Source organism: Penicillium verhagenii (genome assembly GCF_028828195.1).
Source record: "Penicillium verhagenii strain IBT 33310 chromosome Unknown utg000004l_segment0_segment0, whole genome shotgun sequence".
In the NCBI taxonomy this organism is placed as follows: Eukaryota; Fungi; Ascomycota; class Eurotiomycetes; order Eurotiales; family Aspergillaceae; genus Penicillium; species Penicillium verhagenii.
In genome coordinates this window covers 1,204,696-1,225,407 of record NW_026643168.1, presented here as the reverse complement: position 1 = coordinate 1,225,407, position 20,712 = coordinate 1,204,696, and the positions used below count along the sequence as shown (strand labels likewise).

Genomic DNA, 20,712 nt, shown 5'->3' with positions numbered 1-20,712 from the left:
ACATCATAGAAAAGAATGCTATGGTTTTTTCCCCTTGCTACATATTTGTTTTACTATTTGACTAGCCTACATAATTTCAAAGTATGAGAGTCACCGATCAGATAAATGAGCCTTCAGGGTCTTATACATACCGCTAGTGACTCCAAAAACCTTACGTATACATATTTTCTCATATCAATCGTATTCATGATAGCTGGCTGAAATAATCAACTTGATATTTCGCCCAGTTCCTTTGGCAACCATCATCTGCGTTTAGTCGATCCAAACCCACTGCTGCTCGACGTGCCGGAGAATCGTGGTGGTGAGCGACTTCTCGAGCTGCCTTCGCCTGCGTTGCTCCTATCAAACCGCCCGTTTGGCCATGATCCACCATTTGAACGTCGTCGTCCTAAACCATACCCAGCGGCTGCACCACCAAGTGCACCAGTCCAAAATCCAGGGGTCCAGCCTTGTCTGGCAGAACGTCCACTTTGCGTAGTAGACTTATCGCCATTCGACCAGCTGCCGTAAGCAGGAGGTGGCCCCGAGTAAGGATCATAGCCATCACCACCACCTCCGCCTCCTCCGCCACCACCACCAGGACCACCACCGCCCCAGAGTCCCCCTCTTGTTCTCCGTGGACCTCTACGTCTCGTAGCCGAGGCGGGACCGCAGCACAGCTGCCAAACAATCCACCCGAAAACACCAAAGAAGATAGCAAAGAATAAAAGATTCGCCCACCATTCCCAGACTACCTCATCAGTGCCCGTAATGTTTTTGCCCGATTTTCCGAATCGGTCTTCACCAAGCTCTGTGAGTAGCATCCGATATTCGACACCACAGCTCCCCTTGAGAACCCATCTGTCGTCGGCGTTTCGATATCCCTCACACACGACATCTGTTGAACCAAGCTTGAACTCGGATGGAAGTGAAGCTTTACAAGTCCACTGTACATCCTCCTCTTCGTAGTCATGGCCTTGGTTGGTACAGCGTATTGTTTCTGGCTGGTAGAGCGAACATATCTTTTTCGATGGACCGACACAATTAAGCTGCGGGATGGGGGAGAGTCGACGAGATGTTGTCATGCGGTCAGCACGCAACGTCAGAGTTTCGACTGTGGAGAGGAGAATGGCATTCTTGTTTGGACGGTCTTCAGAGCTCCTCGCGCATAGTGCTTGAGATGAGAATAGCAGCGCGGTGATGACCGATGCAAGCCCGCGCATGTTTATTTTTGTTACCAGCTCAGGGTGTAGTGTGAGAGGGAAGTATAGAAGGATTCAGATCTTGAAGGTGTTTCAAGATTGTCAAGCTTTATAAAAGTTTGATAGCTGTGATAGCTGTTGTGCAGTAGCTTCAGCTCAGTGGGGTGACTGGGGTATCCGAGTCACGTAGCGTGTCCAAAAGGTCAACGATAAGCGATAAGCGATCAGCGGTTCGGGCCAAGAAAAAGATCCACTCGCCGCGAAGTTGGGAACCTCCAACTCACAGTGGGGATGGGTGTACCACAAATAGGCATTGCCCACCGCTGATGATGGCGCTCCAACAACGTTAGTCGAAGGGAATCCAACTACTGGAATGATGTATGCTGACGGTCAATCTTTTAGCTGACCCCGCGCTAGTAGCGCCTCAATCATCGTATGCCCACCTCATGACGAAATGAAAGAGAGATCTAGATCGCTAACCCCTCGATCCAAAAAGCTTGTCCTTCACACAGGGCTTTCTTCTGGGACAGCTCTCTGTAGTATTGCTGATCGGCGCATTCATCAAGTTCTTCATCTTTGGCGAAGCTCCCCCGCCCCCTTCCCGTGGCTTATCCAACCGCACATCACACCGCCGCTACAGCTCGGTCTACAACCCTCCACAAGATCAAAAAACACTCCGAGAGAAACCTTCAAACTCGAATGTCCTTCGTCCAGTACCTGCGTCCTCCACAAATACGCGCTCCATTCTCCGAAAGACCTACTACAGCGCAATTCCCACCAATCCGTCCAAACATGGCCGTCACCGAATGCACCACTCCTCCCATCAACCGGAGTCATTGGACTGGTTCAATGTCCTGATCGCACAGACGATCGCACAATATAGGCAAACTGCCTACGTGCTGAAAGACTCCCCTACAGCCTCGATCCTGAGCTCTCTGAACGCCTCTATGAACAACCCAGAAAAGAAGCCATCCTTCATTGACAAGATCACGGTCACGGACATTTCATTAGGAGAGGAGTTCCCCATTTTCAGCAATTGTCGAATCATAGCAGTGGACGACCCCAACTCCGATGGCGGCAGGTTACAGGCCCTGTTGGACGTTGACCTCAGCGACGACAACCTCTCCATTGCCGTAGAAACCTCCATGGTACTCAATTACCCCAAGCCTCGATCCGCTATCCTACCAGTTGCGCTGTCGGTCTCAGTTGTCCGATTCTCAGGGACTCTATGTATCTCATTGATTCCAGCATCGACCGAGGACCCACTCGATACACCTGCAAAAACACCCGAGCCGCCCACGACGGGATCAGGTCCCAATACATCCCCTGGATCTCCCCAAGGACCATCCTCCCAGGACCAAAATCCACCCAAAAGCAGCCCCAAAAGCAATGTCGCGTTCTCGTTCCTTCCAGACTACCGACTTGATCTATCCGTGCGTTCCCTCATCGGTTCACGCAGCCGTCTCCAAGATGTACCCAAAATCGCTCAATTGGTCGAGGCCCGCGTCCACGCGTGGTTCGAAGAACGCGTCGTCGAACCCCGTGTGCAAGTCGTCGGACTCCCAGATCTATGGCCCCGTATGGGCCGTACTGGCGTAAGGACTGGCGAAGAGTCCGACGCCGGGTCCACCGCACCTCCGCGCAGTGCTGGCTCTGCCGAGGCTGGAGCGGGACCGTATTCATTCTCTGATGGCCGGGAGCCAGAGGGCCTGCGGTTCCGCGGGCCTTTGCCTTTGGATCCTCGATTGGGACTCGGGGGAGGCTCGCGTAGCAGCAGTTTCAATGCGGATATGGGAAGTTTGCGCAGCCCCAGTATGACTCGACAGGATAGTGCTGGTGGTGCAAGTGACCAGTTTTCAATGCCTGGGGGTATGCCTGGGGGCACCACGCCCAGAGAGCTATGATCGCCATTTCTGATTGTATTTGCCAGATCTTACGACGGTGCCTCATTTGATTCCATTTTTTGTATAGTACCGGGGTATTCCGCAAATCAAGGAAATATTGATGATAGACTCATTTCACTACACATACTCAATCGAAGCACTTGAGAGGATTGTGGATATGTAAAAGTCGAGTCGAACGACTGGTACTGTTCAATTGACGGTAGCAGTACCATATCCATGGATGTATTTGTAACTCGTTGAGCAACCCAGTCTGGAGCTTCTGAGGTTACACTACTACATACAAAAACCCCAATCTTGGAAGCCAACCTTACATTCATCTGAACATTCCAATACACATGTGCAAAGCCTCGACCTCAGTGGCCCTGGAGTTCTTCATGATTAACATCATGTATATTACGTGGATCGAAAGAGAAACATGAAAGTTGTTGTGAAGCAAAACACGAAAAAAGGTCTAAATTCTAGAACTCCCATTTTGAGGTGGATATGTCTACATATATGTATTGAATGAATTGAATCCATTCCATTCCATTAAGTCAATTCAGTCATTAAGCATCCAAATATCAAGTCTCAAGGCAACCCTCTCAGCCTAAGCCGCAGTATTCAGGTAAGTACCCTCGTAAGACTGGCGGTAAGGGTTGACATCAACCTCAGCACCACGGTTAAGCGGTGTCCACTTAGGCTCCTCCTGGAAGAGGCGCATAGCCTTGACATACTATAAAACAGATTAGCAGATGGCCCCAAACAGAAGATGCGAGATAACATACGTTCTGCTCATTGGTAGTGAACCGATGGTAGATACCAGCGGGAAGAATAATCATATCATCCTTGACCAGGTCGATACGGATCCACTCATCTTCCTGGCCACGGACATCAAAGTAACCCTCGCCATCAAGAATATAACGGATCTCCTCATCCTCGTGAAGGTGCTCCGAGAAGAAAGACTTCACCTTCTCCTCGTAGATATCACCCATAGTCTGCGGCGAGACGCAGACCTGGTCACGGTTCTTGTAGCCGCGCTCGGCCGCAATGACGTCCACGTCCTCAATGGTAGGGCAGTGCTTGTACAGAACACCGAGCTTGGCGAGGATGTCCTCGGAGACAACACGGCCGGAGTCGTGGGGCTCGCGCTGGTCGCCCTATTTCAGCGCAAGTTAGTATTGAAATTCCCCATTTGCGTCATCGGTGATATAGATGCAGGGTTTCGAGGTCCTCAGACGCAGTATTCGAGGTGGGTAAGCTTACCGACTTGTTATCGTACCAGTAGGCCTTCATTGTGAGATGGTTTATTGAGCGAGAATAAGCAGAAGAAGTACACGAAGAAGTAAAAAAGAAAAGGGTCAGCTTGTCAACTTCTTAAGTTTGCTGAATATCTCTAGCCCCGCAATTGGCCGATGGCGCAAAGGGGGGCCTTAGGGGGGGGCCTTAATCCGATTACGTGAGTATCTTATCGGCGCACGTGACACCGGCAACTTTTTTGTCTTATCGCGATAACAAATGATTCCCAAACTTTCGATCGTTTCATTCGTGTTTGTCTTTTTGATCATATTCGCAATCTCGATATGGCGTTTCGAGCTCGGCCTGTGACTCTGTTGCGCTCGCGCATCAGTGCTCGCTTACCTATCAGCAGAGTCCGCGGACTAGCAACCGTGGCCGAGGGTTCCCGGTAAATTCAATTCTCCCCTGATCGATATCTAACACCATTGCTAATACAGTTTATCTTGAAACAGAGCCTACGATGTTATTGTTATTGGTGGTGGTCACGCCGGCGCAGAGGCATGTGCTGCTGCAGCCCGTTCCGGCGCGCGCACTGCACTCGTGACGCCCTCGTTATCGAACATTGGCGTGTGTTCGTGCAACCCCAGTTTCGGCGGAATAGGAAAGGGCACGATGATTCGAGAGGTGGATGCGATGGATGGTGTCGCAGGCCGAATTATCGACAAGGCGGGTGTCATGTTTCGGATGTTGAATCGTTCCAAGGGTCCGGCAGTGTGGGGGCCTCGCGCGCAGATCGATCGTGATTTGTATAGGAAGCATATGACGGAGGAATTAGTCGGCACTCAAAATCTGAGCATTGTGGAGGGGAAGGTGGCGGATATTGTTGTTTCGAAGAATGGTGTGGAAAATACACCTGGCGCACAGGGCAAGATTGTTGGTGTTCGATTGGAGTCTGGCGAGGTCATTCCTACAGGGCGTGTGGTTATTACCACTGGAACTTTCTTGGGTGGTGAGATCCACATTGGACTTGAGTCCTACCCATCTGGTCGAATGGGAGAGGCCCCAACCTATGGGCTGAGCAAGTCTCTCCGTGATGCGGGTTTCTCTTTGGGACGCTTGAAGACCGGCACACCACCTCGTTTGGACTCCAAGAGCATTGATTACTCATCGCTGGAAGTCCAGCGTGGTGACTCTCCTCCACAGCCCTTTTCTTACTTGAATAAAACGGTCGATGTTGGGGATGAAGGACAATTGACCTGCTGGATGACCCATACCAATGAGAAGGCCCACGAAATTATCCGTGCCAACCTGGACAAGTCTATTCACATCAGAGAGACTGTTCGGGGGCCCCGATACTGTCCCTCTCTGGAGTCCAAAATCATGCGATTCAAGGACAAGGAACGTCATCAAATCTGGCTCGAGCCCGAAGGATTTGCTCCGAATGATGTGATTTACCCGAACGGAATTTCGATGACTGTTCCAGCGGACGCACAATATGCTATGCTGAAGACTGTCCAGGGTCTTGAAAATGTGATCATGCTTCAGCCTGGCTATGGTGTAGAATACGACTACATTGACCCACGCAATCTTCGACCAACATTGGAAACCAAGCTGATTAGCGGTCTCTACCTGGCGGGCCAAATCAACGGTACAACTGGCTACGAAGAGGCCGCAGGACAGGGTATCATTGCAGGAACAAACGCTGGCTTGGAATCTCAGGCTCGAAAGCCTCTCACCTTGACACGGTCAGATGGTTTCATCGGTATCATGATCGACGACCTCATCACCAAGGGTGTCTCCGAGCCATACCGCATGTTCACCACCCGAAGCGAATACCGCATCTCCACCCGATCCGACAATGCCGACCTTCGCCTGACACGCATGGCCCGTGATGCCGGCGTCGTATCCGACAAGCGCTGGCGCCACTTCACAGAGACAGAGACACAGATCCAAGAACTCCAGGCCCTACTAGGCAAAACCAAGCTCTCATCCTCCGCGTGGTCCCGAAAGGGCTTCAAGGTGCGCGCCGACACATCTATCCGATCCGCGCTAGAAATCCTGTGTCTCGACGGTGTTGACATCAACACCTTGATCCCCCACATTGAGTCCGCGCCAGGCGTCGCCTACGTCCCCGACTCTTTCGACCCCGTTATCCGGGCCCGCGTCGCGATTGAAGGACGATATGCCCCGTACCTCAAGCGACAGGAGAAGATGGCGCAGCGGTTCCTGCAAGATGAGAACCTCCTCTTGCCGGCCGATCTTGACTACAGCATCATCCATGGAATCAGCAATGAGGAGAAACAGGCTCTTGAGCGTGTGCGACCTGTCAGTGTCGGTATGGCAAGGCGCATCGAAGGTGTCACCCCTGCTGGTGCACTGCGTCTGCTGATGCATGTTCGGAAGGGGACAGGGTTTACCAAGGAGGCTAGTGATACGGATGCTGCTGTGGCTGAAGTGCTGCAGTCATCGCCTTGAGCGCAGTTACGCAACTGCTGGTTTTTTACATGTATTGATATATAGCATATGCTGGCATTAGCGAAGCAACAAACGGCGCGTGGGAAATTAACAATGTACAATAGGTAACTTGGGGTTTGGTATGGACATTTGTCTGCTTTGATATATGTATATTCTTTCACATTTTCTAATCCACAAGCTTCCAGATTTTATAGCGTCAACTACGAGGTTGCTCTCGCAATCCATAGGTACCTAGATTCAAAGTTGCCGAGGTATCAATTCAATGGTGGGTGGTTTGGCGAATAGCCCTGGAGATTCCCTGGGAATCATTCGTCTGGCACTTACCTTTGTAGTACCTCCTAAGGAGTACGTAAAATACGTATTACCCAGGTCCACAACTCAACATTCTACTCTACAATCCACAGAATGTTTATATTGACCACTCACAGCACCTCAATCATATAAACATCAATCCAACCTCTTTATTTAAGATGCACTATCATCGCCTCAATGAGCCTACTAAGGTCAACTTGATTACAAGTCTCACCAGGAGCCCGAAAACACAGACGTTCCCCCCAGAAGCCACCGTTCTTGACACTACTTCTATGCAGCCATCCACCACGAATCGCAATCCTTCAAACGTTGGAAGGTGACGATGGCCATTCCGCAAAGCATATAAAAACCCAAAAGCTCAATCCTGTTAGGCGTCTGCCGTATCCAAGTCTTCATCATTTTGGCAATAGGTCTCCAGCTTTTCCAACAGAGAAGATGTACCGCGAGACTCTCGAACTCTGGCAACCATTTCACTTGTCACCTGCACATGCGTGAAGGCCCCCTTTGCAAGAGCGCCTTGAATATCTCAGGACCATTGGGAAGGGGCGTTACGGAGCTAGTCATTGCCTCAACTACTCTTTGAGCAAACTCGGAATTATCAATCCTACCAACAAAAACCGAATCACGAGCGATATTGAAGTATCCGGAAATATTTGATCAACTTCCACCAGATCTAAGTATTAATGCCATCTCCAGATTCTACACTGTCAAATAAGGGCCCGATATCGAAAGGGGCGATGCCTAACCTGCGAATGAGTTCCTTCGAGCCGGCCGGGCTACTTACACAGAATAACATAAATAAAGTCACCTCCGCTGCAAATTTATTGGTCGACTCAACGGACTATTCAGACACAGTCTCGAGAAACTCGAGTCCAGAGAGGTGCGCAAAACGGAAGTACTGATATTCTTCCTCAGTCGTGAATGATATGAGCAAGTTACTTAGAAGGTCTAAGATAAAATCTTCGTCTAAATCATCGGCGTCCAGGTCTGTATAGGCCGTTATCGCCACGAAGAACTCATCATGCGCGCGATATACATGTGCGCAGGCCAGCCACCTCAGTGTGTATTGGAATATGATTCGATCGGTCTCTTGAGTTGATTCGAGCGCTCTGTCATAGAGGTCTTGGTACAACGCAGTGAAGTCTCGGGGGGTACGGGAGAGTTCAGATCGAATGTATTATTCGGCTCAAATACCTCGGAGACTTTGAAGCTGTATCTCTGCCCAGCGAAACCTACAGAGAGCCTTTAGCCTTTGAAACATGATACTCCCCAGATGTGGCTTAACACGCCGCATGTCATTCGCCTTGGCAGTGGCCTCCTTCTTGATCAACTTCGACAGCTCCTCTTTGGTCTCTTTCTTTCGGATATAAGCCAAAAGCTGCTTCTTCGCAATCAATATATCCGTTTCACAATCATGATCATCGATCGACCATACATCTCGGTCAATTCTCGGATAAGCCCAGATAGCTCCGCGACATTGGTGTTCGCTTTGTGCCCTCTGTGGAGCTCATTTTGCTATACAGCGCCAGCGTAGGAGGAGCAATCGAGTCAGTCTGAGAGCGGCGTGAGAGTTGATGCGCTATACAAGCCAGAATACTCTGCGGGCTTGCACGCTGTGATTCGGCCGAGTCACGCAAGCAATAGAAGTATGCTAAGGCGTGAATCTCGTTCTTTTCAAAGACCTTCATGACCTCTTCGATGACGGATGAAGTGAGGCAGCTTTTGCCTGAGCCCTATGTGCCGTGAAACCAGATGAGAGAATCCTTGCTATAATTTTGCCAGTTGGAGAATCCGGGAAGTTGAACGACCCATTGACCAGTTCCATCCAGCACTTTGGACTGGATGGCTGTAGTGATCGTGATAGTTATGAGAAGAAAACCAGTCCAATACTTCGCGCAACAATGACACGTTGTTCATACCAAGCGAGAGACTCCCCAATTAATCCCTAGTCTCATTAGCCCCTTCCGTCCTGACCAAGTCCGCGCAGTGATCAGCTTCTCTTTCGTCAGTATCCATCTGCTGTACTTAATCCCGAAAGTCATTTTGCGCAAGCAGTCCACTCTTCAAATGTTCAATATACGAACTCCATCCGCTACAGAAAGTAACGTCTTGCCTGAAAAACGTATATCAGAATCGTAGTATACATACAGCCTGATAATCGTCTGTTCAAGCACCGTGACCGCTGGCTGCACTGGAAAGATGCAGATAAAGTCGCTCAACAAGTCTATATCTCGCCATGACTCTTGTGATCTCCCACGCTTTCAAGACTTCATTCAGTGTGATCTTGCCGAGTAAATCGCGAACAACGATTCTGTCCTATCTATCGGGTAACTCGATCTGCCATCGTTTGCGGACATGTCTCTTTCGTAGGCTGAATTGGTGGTTTTCATGTACGAATCAATCACATGAGAGGCCTGGAGGTTTGTGTGTTGCTCTGATTTTGGTCGAAAGTGAGAAAAATGGTGTCGTTATGTTCAGTTTCACCGAGCAGATTGGCATAGGGAGAGATCCGGGGCTACCCATTATGAGGACTGTCCGATTTCCAGATAAAGATATGAACTAACCAGCTCTCATTGCATGACTTGGTCGGATCAAGACATGTAGATCAAGGAATAGTTTCGTGCATGCCATAAAGAGTTCAGAAGAAATGAGAGTCGCGAGGATGCGACTGCGCCTCGTCGAGGTGGTGTTTACATGTAGCTTCATCGGCGCTGGAAAATTGATGGAGGCTTTTGGACTAGACTACATGGGCTGAGAAGTAAGTACTGGGAACAAAACACTGTTTGTCGTCAGATACATTACCCTGAATCAATAGAGTCATTTTGTCACATAAACACTCAGAAAATACAAGAAACTACTAGGTTCAATGTTCACAGAATGCCGAAGCCAAATTGCTGCTTTCAAAAACCGCAGTAATTCACGAGATATTAGACTCCCTGGCCTCAGCTTACGTTGTTCTCAAATGGGGTAAATTCAAGTCCTAAATTCTTCAGAAATGGCCTTCGGGAGTTATTGGCGAAGAGGCGAGTAAACATTCCGCTGGTTTCACCTGAAGACTCCAAATGTCAGCGAGCCCCAAGTACCATTGCTAGGTAATAGCTCCCAAGGCTCGACGTGTTGCTCAATGATTGAAAGAAATGTGGAAAAGGGCATAAGTATCAACAAGAAGGCCATGCTGGCGGGACTGCCGATAGAACTATAGTGTTAGATGTTACTTTGTGCTCAATACGATTTGTTCAAACTTCGAAGTCATCAATATAAAGAACATTTGAACAGTCAGGATAGTATCTATAGAGTTACCGTGGGTGGATACATGTACATGTAGTTGTCTGGGAATGTGATTGGAGAGACTTACCTATAGGACTTAGGCATTAAGCCTGGGGATCTAGCAGCAAAATTGGCATTGGTGTTTACTTGCATTAACCTCTGCGGCCAGATTTCTTCATAAGCAATCTACATGTATTGTTGGGTGTTCACAGGCATGGATATCCAATGTACACAGAAGTCTTTGCTTTACGAGAACGTCTTTAGGGCCACAGGCTGTGGTATTTCAAAGAGTGAGTTTCGTCGAGTAAGGTTTATTCCATATTAATGTTACAGCCGCATTTGATATATCACAATGTTTCAAGTCCCGATGCCAAAAAGATCCCCGGAGCGCCGTGTGGAGAAATTGCAGACTGCGGCCTTTTACAGTGGCGACATAAGCTTAATGAAAGGATTTACTAATTCATCAGCAATTACGAAAACCAAAGTCCCAAGTCCAAAGCTTGACCATTGCCCAAAAAAAACCAAACCGTTTCTCACAGGGCCCCCAAAAAAGCAAAGAAGAAAAAAAAACCGACGACCGTTTAGAAAGGCAAAACCCAAGCCCCATGCATCCCCCATTCCCCATTCCACATTCCACGCTCTTCCCCAGACCAAAGCACGCGAAGAACCCAAGCGTGCGAACCAAATCCGCCAGACCGGAATCCAACGCAAGGGGAAGCCGATCATGACCAGGACAGGCAGACTTGGGAATCAGCACGGACATGATTAGTCGATCACACTTTTTCTACTCCCTTCTGGGATGATTATGCTTTGTGGCTTGATCACTTGCAGTTTCCACATCTCCTCACATATGACACTATATTCATTCGATTCGATAAGAGGACGTGCGTCAGGATAAGATAGGGCGTAGGTGCATGTATAGTGGGGGGAGAGAGTTGGGATAAACTGGGGGGATTGCAAATAGCATGTATGCACGGCCTGGGTAATGCAGGGTGTTGTATTCGTGGGTTTTGGATGTTCGATCTACAGATGGAAAATAATAGATCATGCACATTCCGATCATCGATCTTCTCCACATGCGCACTGGAACTGGGCATGCTAGGAAAATAAAATAAAAAAGAAAAAAAGAATGGAAAATCAGAAACTGGGAAACATACTCCGCAAATCTGTGATAAGTCCTCTGCGCCTTAAATGACTGCACGCTAAGTGACCGACTAGGGAAGGCGTGACGAACCAGGTTAAGAAGCAAGCCCGAAACAAGGTTTACAGGGGATCAAGAGCGAGAGAGCGAGAAACACTTTGAAAAACAGCGTTCACAAGCGAGAAAGAGAGAAGGAGACGGATATACTCCGATACTACGAACTAGCACTAGTCCCCGTATCCGATAGACCCCCAAGCCCAAGCCCACGCTCACTCATCCCACCACATCCACCTGCGGCTATCCTCGCCCTCCCAGAAAACAAAAAACAAAAACAAAAATTACAAACCCGTACATCGCTTCGCTTCACCACCGCTCGCACCCCTCCTCCAACCCAGAGCCCCGGATCACCAGCACCAGCACCAGCACCAGCACCACACAGTTCCCTCCACACAGCACCAGCACCAGGCCCAAGAATCCCCTTCACCCCAACCAACCCCAACCGACCCCTCCACCCCTCCCTTAGTGACCAGTCCGCAGGAGCGGTTCAGCAGGTGACCGGATCGGCGCTCGGGCTCAATCACAGGCCGCCACTCCAGCGCAGACGCAAGATAGCCGCCCGGTGCGGAGTTGAGTTGGGGCCAAGTCAAGTTGATTGAAGGGGGTATACCGTATAGGGCAGGGTCTGTGAGCGGGAGCCATTGCTTTGCTTATCGTTATTGTTATCTATACGTAGGTAGCTAGACTGGGCGGAGTACAACAAAGGACATCGAGATAAACACTGGGTGTGAATGACGCAGGGCTTGGGGGTGTATGACGGTGATGTGCCTGTGCGTTCAGTACAGGTAATTTGGAGCGTACGGGGTGCATAGGTGCCGTAGGGTACAGGGTACAGGGTACTTTCGAGTCGGATACCCCGGTGTTTCTCTGGTAGGTACGTGTAATGTACAGTTGCAGCGCAGTGCATGCAGTAATGGTGAGTACATGTAGCTGCACATGACCCGAAAATGGGGATTGTACGAGAAGACGGGACCGGAGAAGCAGATTTAGCTAATATTACATCATGGAAATAGTACATCCAAGACACTTTTATTTCTATTTGTAGTTCTGTTTCCATTTTCTGATTTCTTTTTTTTTGCCAAATCTACTCCAGACATGCAAATTCTCACAAGCTAGTGTGATGATGTAGTAGTATGTAGGTACATTCAAATGCAGCCCTGTCGCCCCTCGTGGCGTTCAAGTTCTTGCAGTGATTCAAGCCAAGCCACGCAGCTCACAAAGGAACCTCCAAACATTGAAAGCGAGCATGTAATCAATCTACAGCTTACACTAGCCCCCCGTCTACATACCTAAGTAGTTAATCCCTGACATTGACTACTCCGTAAAAAGCGCAATGACGAAGATGACCATGCAGTTCGTCTAAACTAAGGCATCCAAGAAACGCGCACAAGCGTTCGCCATCGAGGCTGAGTCTAGACTTCCTCGGACCACAATGGGAGCTCCAAGCGTGTCCCATCCGAGTCCAGGTGAAGTCCGTGTGATTTGCGAATTGGAACACGCCATGTCTCGGAGGGAACATCCTTGCAGAATTACTCCGTGGAATTGTAGGCAAACGGAAAGGAGGTACCCCGTAAAGTGAAAAAGAAAAAAGAAAAAGAAAAAAAGAATCATAAAAAAGGAAAAGGAACAAAAAAAAAAGAAAGAGGGAAATTCGAGTCCTCGTACGACACGAGACTGGTAAGGAATACAGTAACGTCGCAGGTGAACACAAGCCACATGGGCGTGGGGGATTCAATGTTCCAGCATAACCGAAAATTCAGACCTTTTTTCTTTTTTTGTTTCTCTTTCTTTTTGTTTCCTATAAGAGATGGGATTGTATATATGATATAATACAATATCTAGAATCTGCTATTCTCCCAGAATAAACATGAAGCTAGGTATTTACTAGTTGAAACTAGTTCATTCACTCCCAAAGTAAAAGTGACACCCGACCCAGTGGTTCAGCTTGTAGAGTTCATTAACAGAAAGCATTAAATTAACTCACGATCTACGATTCCACATTCCCCAGCCTTGATCCACCGTGAGCATGAGCCCCGTTGAACATATACCAGCACTTGAATGAGAAGAAGAAAAAGCAAAAAAAGAGGGAAAAGAAAGAAACGGAAAATAAATAAATAGAAAACAGAAAACAAAGAAAGAACCATAAGGCACAGCACCCCATATTCGAACTAAGGTCCATCCCCTCCCATTCAAATACCCATAATTCCCCCCCATCCCCATCATTGAAAACCAACTGGGTCCAACCAACACCAGAACGGAATAAATAGACGATCTCGATGATCCGTGCTCACAGACCCTCGCTCCTCCCCATCCCCATCCACCACCCATCCACCCCGATCCGATATCTACCAAGTTTAATTGCGGGACAATCGCTCGCTCGGGAGAAGGTCATTGCCGGAGGCTGTGCGATCTACCCTACCCTACCCTGCCCTGCCTGAGGCTACTGGCGATCTGATCCGATGGCGGAGATGATTGGAAATCCGGGAACCGGCACTGCCATGAGTAAGCGTGCGGAGGCAAGAAAAGCAAAGAAAAGAGAAGAGAAGAAATGGGGGGTGGAAAATTGGAAATATTGAATAGGGGCAAAACAAAGCAGAATGCATCAAGAAAAAAATACATAGCAGGTTACTTGAATTAGGTATCGTTTCATCCCTATAGAGATACGGGTATGGGGGCTGGATGTACTCCGGACACCAATACTGCTAAATGTAAACGCAAATGTGAATGTGAATTTGAATGTACAGTACGAATGCACGGCGTGGGGTGGCATCGCATCAATCGCACCCACTTCTTCCCTTCCCCTTCCCTTCCCTTCTCTTCCCCTGGCGAACTCGGCGCTCTGCCGACTATTGATTAATTCATCTTCACATGCATCAGCGCCAGGCACCTGCATACTAAGTTACTCATAACCATAACCATAACCGTAATCCGTGGGTGTATTCAACGTTCACGCCTCCGCATTTTAAATAGGTACTACTACCACAACTGCGCCTAGCTGCTAGCATATACTACTAGTACGTAAACCGGCGGTTTTAGATCGGATTCCCGATTGATCTCAGCGTAGTAAGTAAGCAAGTAACTAAGTTAGTTAGTACCAGTCTCCGCCGCAGGACCCTAAATCAATTAAATCAGGTTCGGAGGAGAGGATGCAATGTCGGCTGCGCTACAGGCCATAGATCAATGTAGATCAACGACAATACACGGCGTACTCGGAGTACATGTACGTACATACTCAACGTGCCGAAAGATCGCAAATCATACATACTAGTAGCCACCAATTGATGACCAGACGACGATCTACATAATCTACTTCTAGCGGGAACATCTATAACCTGGAATGGAACGCACGGAAACACGGACGCACAAAGCAAACTAGTGACCACACTACCCGATCAGAAACCAAGGCACCGAAACCAATAAGCACTGAGGCTGTAGAGTAGAGCAGGCAAACCGCAAGTACTACACAAGGATTAGACCAGACCACGTTATAGACTACACATGGAGCAAAAACAACCAAAAAAACCCAAGCCCCCATCAAATTAGAGCCCCCAACATCGAAACAAAGGCAATGCACCTGAAAATCATCTCTATTCACGCACAGCTACATAAGTACAGTACATACGGAGGCTCGGAGCGTTATATAGCGCCGGGCCCGAAAATTCGAAAACGGATTGATCTTCGAATCTGCTCACCCTCCACCCTCCATCTGGAAGCCTGGCCTGGCGGTATCCGCAGGTTAGTTCAGGTCGTACTTTACTCTACTCTCGCTAGTCTGGAGGGGGTGGGGGTTTGGAAGGCACAGAAGACCAGAACCAGAACCAGAACCAGAACCAAAAACAAAAACACGGAGTACACTCGGCACGCCCCGGGCTCTGAATATTGACTTGAGTGAGCGGCGGAGGCATTCACTGGTTCTTGCAAATGTTCCTAGGGAACACTAGTCAACTAACGCGCACTACCTGGTTAACGTACTCCGTACTTACATAGTGCGAGCAGGCCACCGATGATCATGCTCATGATCATCCTAGACCCTTTTGCTTGGCCTTTGCGGGATTTCTTAGTGATTGGCGCTAAGACTGGCGCAACCCAACGCCACCCAACACACATTTCCCGGACTAGTAAGGGCCTTGCTGGATGGTGCGCCCGTTAGTGCGAGGTTTTTTTTTTCTTTTCTTTTTTTTCTATTTTCCTAATTCTAGTGAGGAATTGTTGGTTTATTTTATTTTGATTTTTGATTTGTTTACGATGCTCTGTCCTTCAGTCTTTCTTGCGTCCGGAGTACGAATCCGGATTTCCAATGCTGTAAATAACTAGTAGTTAGTATACGTACACTCCAGGGCTCCTGTGCCTACAGTACCTCAGTACACCAGCAGGGACGGAGTACTCCGTGCAAGTCTGGATCAAATGGAGGTACGTGCATTGAATGTTGGGGCCTTGCGTGGCCCCGCCCAGGCAAAAACATTGAAGAAAAAGGCAGAAAGAAAGGACTCGAATGCATCCGTTCTCGCTCAAGCTGTACGTACGTAGCTTATCCAATGCAGCGCACTGCAGTTCGTCAGTTCACAGAAATTCTTTACGCGCATCGGTTAAGGATTATCAGGATTGGATGGGATGAGGATGAATACGGAGGCAAGCAGATAATTTGGGTAGGGGTCTGATCGAATGGTGCGATTGGGCGCCGGCAGCGAAGAGTGGGCGCGTGTTATTCCGGACAGTCCTTAACAAGTTTAACCTCGGGTGATGTGTGGCGCCATGACCTTGGCCTGGTTCTTGGAATTAGTGGTCTAGTGGCGCAAATACGAAGATCGACCGCCAGCGACCCACGAGTTGGGTTAGAGGGGGAGAGGTAGATAAGGGCGGGAAGGGAATTAATTTTATAAAAAATAATAAAAATAAAATAAAAATGAAAAAATGAAATAAATAAAAAAAGAGGATAGGTGATCGGGAGGGGAAGCGATTTCCTTTTTACGAGGTTGTGTCCACAATGATATAATGAGATCGAGAAAGGGCCAAAATAGAAAATAGAAAATAGAAAATAGACCCCCGGTCGAATGGTGAATCCAGAATCCAGAACCCGCGAAGGTACTTGATCCCAGCCTAGACTAGGTACCCCAGGGACTGCTCTGCACTACTAGTAACGTAACTAGTACTTCCTTGGCTTGGATTCGCTGCCGGAGTATATACCCAGGAAAGAATTTAAAAAAGCAACGGTCCAAAGCTAGAGAAACAAGGATTAAAGAAAAAGAAAAAAGAAAAAAAAAAAGAGTACGCCCTGCATTTCCCTAGACAATTTCCCCACCTGTCTCATGTGGCACGGATGCCTGGCCCGAGTATCTGGTACGGGTGGTGCGCCGTCCGTGGCTGTGGATTTCTTAGTGCGAATAGACAAAATAGAAGGGGGAAAAGAGCAATAATCTCAACAACCCAGTAACCAGTTGATCGAATCGGGGACCGATAAGCGACTTTCTCCAGGTACAAACCACACGTACACGCAGGTATCTTCATGTCCACGTATACGTCGACGTGGACGACGTCAAATACCAAATGTCAAATACCCTCGCAGTGAATATTCAACATGAATATGAACAAGTTGGTTTCCTGCACCTGCGTACTAAGATTGTTGTATGTACTCCCGCACTTCTTGGTTGGTGGGCTGGTTATAGACCAGAACAAGCCAAGCCACGCCCAACAGACAAAAAAACAAAAGGCCAGAGTTAGAATTGGGTTATGGTTGGTTGGTCGATTGTGGGGGAAGAGCAGAGTAGAAGCAGATTGGCGCGCCCGGGTTTTCAGGACCTCGTAACCGGGCGGAGCATTGTCGTGTACTCCGTCCCCGCTTCCTGCGCGCTTACGGGGACAGGAAGATGCTTACGGAGTAGTTAGTGTGCACGAGTACTTTTGTACTTGATCTCATATTCGAGTTCCAGTAGTGCAGGTTGCCTCCTTCAGACCAGAGAGAGCTCTGCTCATATTGATCACCTAAAAAAAAAAAAAAAAAAAGATCTGGATGTACTACTCCCCCCTGCCAGCACTGGTATTATTCCGTACCTTGGAATACACTTATATACGGCGTCAATCTCATAGGCTGTATCCATGGGTTTGAGAGGGTCGTGGTCCAGACCTTTTTTTTTTTTTTTTTGTTGATCGCCCGTGATCCATGAAATCGAGGAATCCGGGTCGGGTCAATCTACCTAATTGCACGGGAATAGGAGCTAATCGTGTATATCGAGTTGGTCTGGGACTCCGTGCGCGGTACGGGAAATCGCCGTCTAAGGGGCAAAAATACCATACACCAGGTACAGCCTACTACTGTTACGGCCAATAGTGAGTGCCAAATTTTTCGATATTTCCTTATTTCGTGCTAACTCGATATCGTAACATGATTCGGGAAGAGGGCCGGAGAATATTATCTAGAAAGAGAAGATGGATACACATGTGCGAGTTTCTCTAGTCCTTTTGTGTTTAGTACGGATTTGTAATTCTGGCTCGTTTTTGAGTATTTCTGGATGATTTGTGATGTCGGTCCCTTTTTTGCGTGATAAGACACCTCACAAATCACATACATCATGGAGTGCTCCGTACAGATAAAACAAAAAAGTGACATCTGTCATGGGCGCCAATTGAGTTTGCGCAAGCGTGCGCCAACTTTAGCTCGTCTCTGTTCACCCAAACCATTGGGACCCTGCCGATAAATCTGAAACGACGGACGAGTGCCATCTCTTCCCCATGTGCAAAAGAAGCAAAGAATAACCACGAGAAAGTTGAAACCCAAATAAAAACAAAGTTTCCTGGTGGGGGGAGAATGGTCGATCTTTAATTTTACGGTACTGCAGCTCGTGCTGGTACCTCGTGAAGAATGATCAAGTGGTGAAAAGTGTGGGAAAAGAATCTGATTTGTTGCCATTTCCCCCCAAGCCAAAGCCAAGTAATGAACCAAAGAAAACAAATCAAGCCAAGCCAAGCTCCAAGACGAAGAAAGAACAGGGCGGCTGACAGGCAAGCCCCAAGCCCCCCAAATGCCTCCCCCAAAAACCACCAAAAAACGCAAGTCGCGCTGGATCTGCTGAGGATCTCCCGCGAAAGTTTTCAGCAGGATCCAATGAGCCCCAGTGCACCAGGTACGGGACCCTCTTGCCCCTCAGACACCCAGACCGTGAAGGTTCCCAAACTTACCCAGCGTTGTCTAAAGTTTTACCGGGAAAGAAAAAACAAAACCAAAAAAAAAACCAAACCAAACCTTGCGACGCGTGGGACGGTTCTGCACATCCGTCGGTGCTGATTGGAAACGCCTGGGGGAAGCGGCGAACGGAGATGAGCCGGGAGGAAACAAGAACCAAGCACCCAAAGCAATAATCATTTACGCTCAGTCCTCTCGTAGTGGAATCAGAGCCATCCCTTTGGGATTTCGCTGACGACATCCTTTTTCTCGGGTCCGTTCATTCTGTTCCCATTTCATTTTCATTTTTGGATTTGGATTTGGGAATTGGATCCTCCCTTTTTTTTTTACTTGTTTCCCGATCTCGGGGATCTGGGGATATTCGCACTTTCGGATATCCGCTTTGTAGACATACTCCGTACACCGTACACCGTGATGAGCAGAGGAGGTTGGACCTGTTTAGGTCATTCCCCGAGATCTCTCTGACGTGCCGTTGGGTGATCATGTCCCGCCCCAAGGTGTGTGGAGGTCCATTTTTCAATAGTTCCGGTGCACTGGCCGGTGTCCACTCGGGCGCTTCTGCCCCAAGTGGGGGGATTTCCCCTCTCCTGACCTCTTTTTTCTTTTCTTTTCGTGTTTTTGGCGAAAAGCGAAAAAAAAAAGGATATTCGTTTTATTTCCCGTTGGGAGCGAATGGGAAGGAAGCTGATTGGAGGGAGACTGGAGTCTCGATCGGACCCTGCTGACACCGAATTCTGTGAGTGGAAAGGACTGAACCATGGAGAGAAAAGAAGGAAGTGGGGAAATCGAGAGATGTGGCTGACCAATCACTGGATGTTTCCTGCTCTCTGTTTCTACGTACTTTTCTCATTGTACGTACAACATTAACATTAACGTTAACGTTAACGTTTTAAACATTTTCCTAATTTCTTTTTTTTTCTTCTTCAAAAACACCCTTTAATATATAGTAGATGACCGATGCTTAAATAAGAAGGTGGTTATGGTGGCTGAGTCAGATTGACGTGGTGACCGGGGAAACTCCACTTGGGGGATCGTCCATGGCACGTCGATGATGATTGCATTTCTTCTGATCATCCAAATCTATAGAGAAGAGAGAGAGAGAAGAAAAATAAAATGACGGAATAAAGAATAAACTCGGTACCTGCTTGGTTATTCTTACCTTTTGACTTTTTTTTTTCTTTTTTTATATTTTATGTTTCCTTTTCTTTTCCTTCTGAGTAGATGGTGAAATCATCGGCGATATTCCCAACTGTCAGAAAAGCTCCCGTATTTCTCCGCCCCGACCTTTCCTTTTTGTGGACTCGGTTTCTCGAGATAATTAGTGATCATTTCGTATGAAAAGATTATAATATTATTTTTTGATTTTTTGGTTTTTGGTTTTTGGTTTTTTGATCTATTTACTATTTTCTTTTACTATATACAGAGTTCTGTCAGATAAGTCTTGACTAGCCAGTTCGCCCCGCAATTTGAACCCTCCGATAAAATCCTCTTTAGCTCCGTAACTCAGTTACCGCATTTCCATACGTCGATCCTTTCTGCAGTTCTTGGCCCCCTGATTTCCCCCTTTGCCTATATTAATTTGTTTAATTTGTTAGGGGGTTTTTTTTTCTTGATTTTCTTTTTTCTGTTTCTTTTATTTTTTTTGGGTCTATTTTCTTTTTTTTGTTTTCGAATCCTTTTTATTTTTTTCTTGTTCTTTCCTTTTTTCGGCTTATAACCTATATTACCCCAGGTCTAACACCAATTTTGTAACTTGGGACTATTTCCTCTATTCGACACAGCTTACCGTAACTTGATCTCCCCTGTATCTTTGGTTACCTCTACCTTCTCTCCTCAGTGGACCCCCCCCCCCTCTTTTATTTTCCAAAACCCGATAATAAATGTAAGTGAAAAATAGAAAAAGAGAAAAGAAAAAAAGAAAAAGAAAGCTTGGAATTGCCGCAGGTTCCGTGGAACCGTGTTCTAGCAGATCCCCATATCCAG

General features: G+C 47.8%; 5 protein-coding genes across 5 annotated transcripts; 2 read left to right on the top strand and 3 right to left on the bottom strand.

Moving 5' to 3' along the window:
• Positions 1 to 242: 242 nt before the first annotated feature.
• N7466_003382 (DUF1183 domain protein) lies at positions 243 to 1,202 on the bottom strand (the record flags this gene model as incomplete). The annotated part of the gene is made up of 1 exon (XM_057162779.1): positions 243 to 1,202. The coding sequence occupies one exon, from the start codon at positions 1,200 to 1,202 to the stop codon at positions 243 to 245; it is 960 nt and encodes a 319-aa protein (XP_057023894.1).
• A 305-nt stretch (positions 1,203 to 1,507) lies between these two features.
• On the top strand, positions 1,508 to 3,085 carry mmm1 (ERMES complex subunit MMM1; the record flags this gene model as incomplete). Its single annotated transcript, XM_057162778.1, has 3 exons — positions 1,508 to 1,526; positions 1,584 to 1,614; positions 1,678 to 3,085. The coding sequence occupies 3 exons, from the start codon at positions 1,508 to 1,510 to the stop codon at positions 3,083 to 3,085; spliced, it is 1,458 nt and encodes a 485-aa protein (XP_057023893.1).
• Positions 3,086 to 3,671: 586 nt separating this feature from the next.
• Positions 3,672 to 4,357, bottom strand: N7466_003380 (acireductone dioxygenase (Ni2+-requiring); the record flags this gene model as incomplete). Its single annotated transcript, XM_057162777.1, has 3 exons — positions 3,672 to 3,797; positions 3,850 to 4,221; positions 4,328 to 4,357. The coding sequence occupies 3 exons, from the start codon at positions 4,355 to 4,357 to the stop codon at positions 3,672 to 3,674; spliced, it is 528 nt and encodes a 175-aa protein (XP_057023892.1).
• Positions 4,358 to 4,644: 287 nt separating this feature from the next.
• N7466_003379 (tRNA modification protein MTO1) lies at positions 4,645 to 6,775 on the top strand (the record flags this gene model as incomplete). The annotated part of the gene is made up of 2 exons (XM_057162776.1): positions 4,645 to 4,748; positions 4,813 to 6,775. The coding sequence occupies 2 exons, from the start codon at positions 4,645 to 4,647 to the stop codon at positions 6,773 to 6,775; spliced, it is 2,067 nt and encodes a 688-aa protein (XP_057023891.1).
• Positions 6,776 to 8,529: 1,754 nt separating this feature from the next.
• On the bottom strand, positions 8,530 to 8,775 carry N7466_003378 (uncharacterized protein; the record flags this gene model as incomplete). The annotated part of the gene is made up of 1 exon (XM_057162775.1): positions 8,530 to 8,775. One exon carries the CDS (start codon positions 8,773 to 8,775, stop codon positions 8,530 to 8,532), a length of 246 nt encoding a protein of 81 aa, XP_057023890.1.
• Between the last annotated feature and the right edge of the window lie 11,937 nt (positions 8,776 to 20,712).